The sequence below is a fragment of the Electrophorus electricus genome, chromosome 10 (genome assembly GCF_013358815.1).
Source record: "Electrophorus electricus isolate fEleEle1 chromosome 10, fEleEle1.pri, whole genome shotgun sequence".
Classification (NCBI taxonomy): domain Eukaryota; kingdom Metazoa; phylum Chordata; class Actinopteri; order Gymnotiformes; family Gymnotidae; genus Electrophorus; species Electrophorus electricus.
The window spans coordinates 11,799,243-11,809,258 of record NC_049544.1 but is presented as its reverse complement, the minus strand read 5'-3'; the positions used below and the strand labels follow the sequence as shown (position 1 = coordinate 11,809,258).

General features: G+C 41.6%; 2 protein-coding genes across 2 annotated transcripts; one reads left to right on the top strand and one right to left on the bottom strand.

Annotated features, from left to right (window-relative positions):
- Positions 1-1,616: 1,616 nt before the first annotated feature.
- Positions 1,617-5,573, bottom strand: rrp15 (ribosomal RNA processing 15 homolog). Its single transcript, XM_027001560.2, has 5 exons — positions 5,494-5,573; positions 4,422-4,705; positions 4,024-4,121; positions 3,222-3,411; positions 1,617-2,782 (listed from the first exon to the last, which is right to left on the bottom strand). Exons 1-5 carry the CDS (start codon positions 5,540-5,542, stop codon positions 2,624-2,626), a joined length of 780 nt encoding a protein of 259 aa, XP_026857361.1. The 5' UTR covers positions 5,543-5,573; the 3' UTR covers positions 1,617-2,623.
- A 1,989-nt stretch (positions 5,574-7,562) lies between these two features.
- On the top strand, positions 7,563-10,016 carry LOC113572190. Its single transcript, XM_027001558.2, has 2 exons — positions 7,563-7,636; positions 8,536-10,016. The coding sequence occupies exons 1-2, from the start codon at positions 7,618-7,620 to the stop codon at positions 10,014-10,016; spliced, it is 1,500 nt and encodes a 499-aa protein (XP_026857359.2). The 5' UTR covers positions 7,563-7,617.

The following is a 10,016-nucleotide window of genomic DNA, read 5'->3' as shown; positions in this document are numbered from 1 at the left end:
TATATATCTCTGTCCACAACCCTGAAATTCCTGGAGAGCTTCCGATTATTAAATGCGCTTAGACTAACTGAAATGTGGTTTTCCCACAGGTCATAAAGTTTCAAAGTGAGTGAACTATCTAGTAATACGTACCCAAATTAAATCGCAATAGTTTGGCAACAGCACCACCTTGTGTTCACTTCTGTACGTATAAACTAAGTACAATTCAGTACCTGGACTAATTCTGCAACACCTCAGTAGTCATACAGATGTTCTTTGATCAGTCATAACATTAAAAGTGGCTGAACAACCACGTGGCTAATATTATGTAGTTCCCCCTCACTGCTGCGAAACCAGCTCTGATCCACTGAGACATGGACTCAACAAGACTTCTGAGACATCTGGTACCAAGACATTAGCAGCAGGTACTTTTCAGTCCTGCAAGGTATGATCTGATTTGTTTGTCCAGCACATACCACAGATTCTAGATTAGAATGAGAAATATGGAAGCCATGTCAACACCTTGAATTCTTTGTCATGTTTCTGAAATCGTTCCTGAACAATTTGTGCAGTGTGGCAGGGTGCACTATGATGCTGAAAGATGCCACTGTTGTATGGGAATACAGTTGCCATGAATGGATGTACTTGGTCTGCAACAATGTTTAGGTCGTATATATCATAGGAACATCCACATGAACGCTAGAACCCAGGGTTTCCCATCAGAAGACTGCCCAGAGCTAGATTGCTTTCTTCCCAAAGTGTGTGTCATATCTTCACCAGATAAGCAACATACCTGTACCTGTCTCTAACCACATGAAGTAAACAAAAACTATTTATTAGACTAGGTCATCTTCTCCCATTGCTCCATGATCCAGTTCTGGTGCTCATGTGCCCACTGTAGGTGCTTTCAGTGGTGGACAGGAGGATGAGCACTCTAAACCATCTGCAGTCACATACATAGCAGACTGAGATGCACTATGAGTACTAAGACCTTTCTGTGAATCAACATGAACTTTTTCACCAATTTGTGCTATAGTAGCTCTTCTGTGGGATTGAACCAGATGGGCTACCTTCACTCCCCATTCACATCAATGAGCACTCTTTACTCTGATGCTGGTTCATCGGTTGTCCTTCCTTGTACATTTGTCAGGTACTATTCAGTACATACTGGGAACACCTCATAAGACCAGCTGTTTCAGAGATGCTCTGACCCAACTGTCTAGCCATCAGTTTGGCCCTCGTCAAAGTTGGTCAGATCCTTACACTTGCCCATTTTTCTGCATCTTACACATCAAGTCCAAGAACTGTTTATTTACTGCCCATCATATCCTAGCCCTTGGCAGGTGCCACTTCAATGAGATAATCAATGTTATTCACATCACATGTTAACTTTAAAGCTATGATTTTAAAATTATGGCTGATTGGTATATAGCCAAGTTTCCTAGTTTTATATGCCAATTTCACCAACTGGTTGAAGATGGTCTGCTATCCAATTGTGTACAGCAGCAGATGGGCTATAGTGTTCAGCTGCACACCTAAAAGGTGTTTCGAATGCGGTTATGAGTACTTTATAAAATTATAAATTTCAATTATTTAATATGTTTAAATTATAAACATGCATATTAGAAACAGAAAGGTAAACCACACGCACATCTAACTTTAATGTAACATCATACAACGAGAGAAGAAAATTATACTTCTGAGTCAAATCAGTATTCTCTGTCTAAACAGCACATGTAGAAACTTCTCAGACACAATCCTTGCATTAGTTATCTCTGGACTCTGTTCTTTAACACAGAGATATTCAAATCTGGACTTCAGATGCCATGCTGGTCTTTCTAATCAGCGGGAAACAACATTTAATGCAACTTCATGCATTCTATCAGCACACCTTACTCCTCTTAAAGGTGGAAAATCAGCAGTGGTCAAACCTCCAAGCCTACAATTATGAGTAGTTGTGATTTAAATGGTATTAACAAATACTGGCCACTAAATGGCTGTTTCTATACAACATCTAAACATTTTAGAGGTCAGAATATTCTTCAAAATGACCACAGCAGAATAAAAAACCCCACAAATATTAAATACGTTATGGCTGGTTTAATGCCACCTGAGTACTAGCACTGATGCCAAACTATGTGAATGACAATGTTAGTACAGGTCAGGGCCACATGTGGGATGTACCCAATAAAGTAGCCTAATTGAGAGTCGTTTACCTGTTAACGTAGTTCTACGGATGCCATAGTTGATCCCTGAGCCACTGATATGATAAAACATTTAAGACACTGACCATAAGGATTAAATCATTCTGGAATGGGGGTGTAAAAAAAAAAATAGAATGGGGAAAAAAAATTACTACCATACAGTGCTTAAACACACTGATGTTTATGTCCAGTATTATGGACTTGAGTTGGAAAAGGTGAAAAGGGGTAACACAGGTCAGAGTCACAGTGTCCAGGGAGAGCACATCATAATCCAGCCCAATGTAGCCTCAGGTACGTGGGCTGAACCCAGAGCCCCAGAGCCCTCTGGCCAATGTAGTCTCTTGTTTGACAATAGGGCCATCACGACACACACACACAGCACGCATATGCAGCACGCTGGATGGGCATGTGAGTTGTTCCCCCACAGATGCATGGCATGCTCAGTCAGAATCACTGCTCAGGTGCCCCGTGGAGTCCGCTGGCCCCTCCCCTTCTGGTTCAGCATCGCTATCCTTATCCCAGTCCTTCATGGATGCCCCCATCATGAAATCATCCCTCAGGACGCTCCATGCTGGCTTCTCCTCTTTCGGCTCGATAGACTGCATAGTACAAGCAGAAGAGGGGGTTAATGGCACTGAGCATGCTTCAGAGTGCTTTCGCACGACACACTTAGTGGAAACACTATGATGTGCTTAGCTTCCATAGGTCGGAATGTCCTAAACCAATATCACTCTATCCCACTCATATCATCATGAAGAGAAAAGAGCAATGCATAGGGAACACTGCTTCCTCCGAATGATCTGATTTGTTCTGGGCTTTATGCATCACCTCTTCAAACATTTCTCAGCCACTTCTATTAAGGATAAATATCTATGATCCAAATATCTACATCTCATAGAAGCATTGTAGTCCTATACTATCCGGTCACTGAATAAATATGCTCAGTTTAATCAGAAGTGTGTTGTCTTTGCTATACAAAAACTCCATTAATCAAAGAAACCTGGCATCATTAATATGATGCAATTAAATCTCACTCACTATGGATTTCTCCGTCTTAACGGCAGGCGAGTGGCGACCTGCTGTACCACGCAGCACATCAATGAAGTCTTTCTTTGACACAGAGGAGAGGACCTTTGCCTTCTTCCTCTCAGAGCCTCCAACTTCCCTCATCTTCTCATTCATTTTCTTCTGGTGTGTCCGCACGGCATTAAACAGCTGCACTACGCCTCTGAGTACATCAGAGGAGTAGGAGGTCAAATACATATTAAATTTTATATGAAAAAGATTTGATTAAGAACAGTTTCATCTTTCTCCATCACTCCAATATACCACCTTCTGAGAATTCTGTAGAGGGCACTTGAGGACCTGGTCTGCATGGTGCCTATATACCAGATAGTTTATTAACCCCCCGTTAAGTGTGGATTTAAACGACCCCACACAGAGACTTGCAAGCATTAACAGGAAAAACTGACTATCTATACCTCACAAATAACAGTAACTTTAGTCTGCTAGCTATCTAGTTAAGAAGCATGTCAGGCTTCTAGATGATCTCACTTGTGTTGAGCTTAAACACAAGTCCAAAGAAGATTCCAGAGGAGTATTTGGAGTGCACTGTACTAAGATGTTCAAAACTGCAGTGAAGCACACAAGGTTTCCATAGAAACAGGACATTTTGGACAGATGTCCTTCATCATCCCTCCTTAGCAACTTAAACTATTTATTTAAGAACTAACCGGGTACAGTTCCTGATTGAACAGAAGTTAATTCCTTTACAAAACATAATATATTTCATATATGTAGACAGTGCGGGAAACTTCAGTGAGCTGTTAACATCACCTACCGGGTAGCAGTTCTCTGCAAAGTCCTCTCCTTCTCTTTGTCCTGTACTACATCCGGCTTTACCCGACAAATCATCTCCCATGCTCGTTTTTTATCTGCCTGTTGATACACACAGATGCACCACACTTGTGACTGATGCAGGTAGACATTCTGACCAGCATTACCAAGTCCCTTATTTGTTTTGATCTAAATGTAAAAAAACAGACGAGAGCTTATTTTTACAAGTTTAGGGAAAACTACTCAGTTATTTGGGGTTGGGCATGATGACAACATTTTAGAGTTCTGCACCAATGGGGTAGCAAAAGATCAGACAAAGTCTTATTAGAAACAACTACACAACTGTCTCATTCCCACTACACTTTTCTGTGCCACCTTGAGCTTCTGCATTTTCATCTCTACCTGTTTCTTTCTCTCAAGCTTTTCTTTCCTTGCTTTCTCGCTGAGCTTTTCAAACTGTTTGTTCTTCAGCAAGATACAGGACTTGTTATCTGGTGTTTTCTTTCCCAAGATTTTCGCCATGGCTTCTGCCCACCCGGCATTGGGGTTCGCCTCCATGTCTCCGTTTTGCTCTTCCTCATCCTCTGCATCTTCCCCATCATGACCCTCCTCTGGTCCTTCACTCCCGTCATCGTCTGATCCATCTTCTTCATGGTCTTCGTTCACAGTAATGTTTTCCTCCGAGTCTTTGGAGGGCAAACCAAACATTTGCAAGAATACACAACTGAAAATTATTTAAACGCTACATGCACAGGTAGCCCAATAATAATAATAATAATAATAATAATAATAATAATAATAAAAAAATGTATTTATATAGTGCTTTTCAAGGACTGAAAGATGTTTACAATAGTCAGTACAAAAAAAATATTGATAGAAATATATAACTACATATCCATTATACATAACATTTGCAAATAGCATTTACAGGACATGAACAAGAGCTGATGAAAAGGGTGTTTATGTTTGAGAACTACTATAGGCAAGGGAAAAAATATCATCACAATGATCCAGACAGACAGGAACAATAACAGGTATAACACTTACTGTCAATTTCGTTTTTGTTTGTTTGTTTTAACCAATGACACTTTGCTAGTTAGCTAACCTAGGTAGCTTTCGTCCAGTTAGGTATAGTAGCTAGCTAACTGGCTAGCTTTCCTATGTCAAAAAGATGCAGTGTGGCCCCTATTTAGTTTGTCCTCTTTGAATCAAAATCAACACGTAAGAATGTATTCATTCAGTTTAGAGTAGGCACAAACGAAACCTGCATAGGTAGCAAACCACAGTTAGCTAACAAGCTATTCAGAGAAGGCTTTTGCCACACTTGCCTTGCAGCAGCTAGCAAAACGATAAGGATGGCGTTTGCTTAAACGTTTCAGAGTACATAACAATGCATCGAAGTAAAAGCATACAACCATTGCAAGCTAATCATAGAGATACTGACTAAATGCACAGAAAAGTAGCAAATTATTACCTCTTTCAGTTTCAACAACAACATGTGGCTTTTCCACTGCGTACGCCATGCTTGTGGACTCTTAGGTGTAACCAGATAAATAGTCCTAAGGAAAGTTGTTCGCGCAAAAAGTTCCGGGTGGTCGGTGCCTGTTTTACACCCCGAAATACAAGGAAATTTTAATGTTTCAGTGAATAATGCAAAGCTAAAATTACTTAGATTTTGCTAAAACTTACTAAAATTCGTCTTTTTTTGGTGTTACATTTAAAGTGATTTTAAAGATGATTTGGTTCACTTCAGATTTTATGCATTTAAGGAAGGGGTGTCATACATATTACCCACAGGCCGGACCAGCCAAATCCGCCAACCGAATTAAATATGTTTCAAATATAAAATTATATTGTGGCCCGTAATTCAATTGATCGATAACGCATTACAAACGGAAAAGGCGTTAGTCTTTGTTATTTCCCTAGGGGGCAATATAGAGCAATATAAAATCAGGGCAACATTGTAGGCTACTGACAAATCGTTAACGTTAGATATCAGGTTACGAATTTGTCGATGGCGATGGCGATGTCGATGTAAGCGTGTCTCTTTGCAAATAGTACTTTACTTGCAGAGCTGATGAAGGACTTCTGTTCGAAACGTCCTGTTCTTCTGGAAACTTTGTGTACTTCACTACAATCGTGAATATCTGAACATCTCTATACTGACGTCACTGACCTTGAGTCTTCTTTATATAGGACTGGATTACGTTCGAACTGGATAAGTGTGGTGGGATGGTTACAAGGATAGGGAAGGTAGCTGGAACTGAGGGGATCACACTACCCAAACGTAACACAACTGATGCTGAAGGCAGCTACAAATACCCACAGACAAATGGGACTCATGAAGGTCACAAAGAAAGCAGCTACAAATACCTACAAAGAATGAGGCAATCCTGAGAAGTCAGCTGAACGGGAAGAACAAGATCCAGGCTATTAACACTTATGCTCTACCAGTCATCCAATACCTCGCTGGCATAATAACCTGGCCAAAGGAGGAGATAGAAGCCACTGACGTCAAGACATGGGAACTCCTCATAATGCACAGAGGGTTTCAACCCAAATCCAGCACTCAGAGACTGTACACTAAGCGGAAGGAGGGGGGCAGAGGACTGGTGAGTGTCAGAGCCAATATCCAGGATGGAATAACCAAGATCCAGGACTACAGCAGGAAGATGGCCCCAAGTGATGAAGTGCTTAGTGAATGCCTTAACAGCAGAAAAGGAGGATGGGAATGAGGAGGAGCAGGAACCATAATCGGAGGATAAACCCCTGCATGGTATGTACCACTGAAAAATAGTGGAAATGGATGATATTAAAAAAAATCCTACTTGGAAAAGGCTAGACAGTACGGAGGCACTAATCATGGCAGCACAGGAACAAGCTCTGAATACAAGATCAATAGAGGCTGGGATCTACCACACCCCCAGATGCAGGCTGTGCAAAGATGCCCCTGAGACAATCCAGCAAGATATAATAATATAATAACATATATAACATATAATATGTATAATATATAATATATAATACATATAACATAACATATATAATATGTAACACACACACACACACACACACACACACACACACACACACACACACACACACACACACACATATATATATATATATATATATATATATATATATATATATATATATATATATATATATAAATATATAAAATTTCCCACTTGCCCAGGGTGCGAGTGGGCATGTGGGGAATTTATAAACATATATAGAGCGATCTCACTCAGATATTCCTCCCAGTGTGGGGTTCACATGTCTGCTAGCATCTTGCATTAGTGAATTAAGAGACTGTGTTCATGCATTTTCAAATAGACCTACAAAAACACCAAATGAAAGAGCAATTATATAGATCTCTAGTCATCCTAGTCGTGGGTAAAGAACAAACATTAGGTGAGAGTAGAAAAACAGGTATGAGGTGTGTACATACCAGCTCTCATATCAAGGATAGCTCATTCACCCATGTCTCAAAGAGAAGGTTGCTGTGTCAGCTACACATGTGCTCTGAGGGACTGAGGAGTTTTACACTTGAGTGGAAGGGCATACTGGAACACGCTGTAGTTCCCAAATCACCATGGCAGCATCGCACCAGAGTAAGTCACAATAACCATTTCTATATTTTACAGACCTATAAAAAAAGGGTAGCTTAGCTAAAGGCATAACTGTTGCCACATTTTTGAGCATTTTGGTTTTAAAGAGAATATCTGTTATGCGTGTGACTGTGATTGAGTCTATGATTTTATGTGTTTGAAGTATTTCCAATACTTTGTCAGGATATTGTAAACATTGGCCTGGGACACTGTAGTCTGACAGCTTGTTCCACAAAATTCAGTTTCAGCTGTGGCTTACTGTATATGTAATGTGATTACTCTATACCCTCACCTTCACTGATTGACTGTAATGTTTATTATATAGTCTATGATTCTCAGCCATTTACATGCTGAACTGTGAAGTGGGCCTCATATTACCCATTCATATTAATTGATATATTAATAAGATTTTAAAAACACACTTTACAATGAAACATATATCAAGTAACCTTATTACTGCCTGCATGTGTGCAATAACGTGACACAGCGTGTTGCACAGCGACAGGTTAAACAAGATGAGGGCTTCCTTTATATCCTTGCCCCTTGCAAATGTGTTTAAACTTCAACTATAAACCACCTTTTATAACTGCACAAAGACCTGAATGTCTTTAAACAAATGTTGTTTATGTTTTATTGTTTATGTTTTGCTTTTTGTGTATATGTTTTGTTGGATAGTTTGTTTTTGTGTATATGATTAAGATTCATATCTGGGTAACATTGCAAAAGCTATTATGTGACTCATACAAATCTAGATAGATTTTACTTGCTAATTTCATCAGAAAAGAAAGAAAGAATATACTTTTATTAAATGAGACTTTAAATATAATTACATTATTTTTTAAATTATTATTATTGTTCATTTTTTATTTTAAGACAAGTACATATTGTTCTCTGCTTTTCAGATACCAGGAGCCCAGTGAGGGAAGGAGTTGTTGGCTTTATGTTGGGAGCAGTGGGGGGATGCGCACTGGGAGTTACAGAGACACCAGCTGACCAGGCCATGGCTGAGATCATTACAGGGTCACTATTGAAGCCAATCACAGATGGTGTGAAGACTGTGGGCCCTCTGGGGCTGGGGACTCTACTGGGAGCGACTGCAATAACTTCAGCAATGACGACAGCCATAGCAGGTGTGAGTGGAGCTGCCTTAGCTGCTTTGCTGCTCATAAGGTTAAAGAGTAATGGGGTGGCGGGTCTAGGAGGGTTTGAGTGGCTCACTGCTGGGCTGGTTGCAGCCCTGAGCACCACAGCCTGTGGAGCGGCACTCGGGTTCGCCATAGAGCACCTCACCCGCAAGTCTGGAATAGTGGCATTACTCTGGGCTCTGGGGATATTCACCATACTGAAGATGCTGGTTCACGTGTCCGTGCAGCTGACATGCAGGGAGATGGAGAGTCACAGTCTCCTGCAGCTCAGCACCGGGGCCCAGGAGTGGGAGCAGAGCAGACTGGAAGCCATGGAGGCCGAGCAGAGAGAGAGAGTGACGGTGGAGATCGAACAGAGGATCATTGCTTTGGAGACCAAGAATGGGGAGGAGGGGCCCGAGCACAGAGCTGCCTGGGAGGCCCACCGGCAGGAGAGAGAGGAAATGGAGAGGCTGCGGAAGGAGGCGGGCGAGCAGAGGACGGTCCAGCAGCGCCTGACGAATCTTATGCCAAAATATGTGGAATATTTGGCCTTCTCCGGGATTCCGATGACGGTGACTGCAGTTGTGACTGCTGGCTTTGGGATCTTTGGATATGGAGAGTACCGATTTGTGTTTGTCATCCTGTTAACTCTGGTGCTTTGCATGGCCTTCATGCTAATGAGGTCAATGCATTTACACTTCTGGATGTTCACTGGCTGCGTAGGAATGTTTGCCACGTTTGCCACTGCTGTGCTGACGGTGCATGCGGGACAGGAGGCTGCAGGGTTGGCTTTAAGGATGCAGCAGGTGGGACAGATGCTGAGTAATGAAACCATCGTGGTTCAGATGGACCACAGATCATCGCTAGAGGCCATAGCAGCTGGCTTCTTTGTGTCAAAAGTGTGTCAAGTTGGCTTAGGGGCTACTGTTGGAGGTCCACTGAATCCGAAGGTTTTGGACAAAGCCATAGTGGGAGGATGTGTGGCAACGGTAGCTATTCTTTCAATAGTTGAGGCCTCATCTGTGATTCTTGGGGTTGGTGGGGTGACAGGGGCATTACTGGGGGCTGTAGGTGCAGCTGGTTTGTCTCTGGGGGCAGCTGCAGCTGTAGCAGTTCAGTGCTCCTCATGGGCAGGAACAATAAGCACTACAGCTGGAATGCTCTTTGCTGCTTTAGCCATTGGAAAGTGGAACATTGTTAACACTGGGCTGCATGTGCTTGTTGCCTACATGTTTGCGATGATAAACCCTTATTGA

Bases quoted from the DNA above. Each gene is read 5' to 3' on its own strand.
- rrp15 (XM_027001560.2), bottom strand. From the start codon at position 5,542: ATGGCGTACGCAGTGGAAAAGCCACATGTTGTTGTTGAAACTGAAAGA. The intron at 4,122-4,421 runs GTAGAGATGAAA...GTGTATCAACAG, and splicing joins AGCTTGAGAGAAAGAAACAG to GCAGATAAAAAACGAGCATG. The intron at 3,412-4,023 runs GTAGGTGATGTT...TGATGTACTCAG, and splicing joins TTGCAGAGAACTGCTACCCG to AGGCGTAGTGCAGCTGTTTA.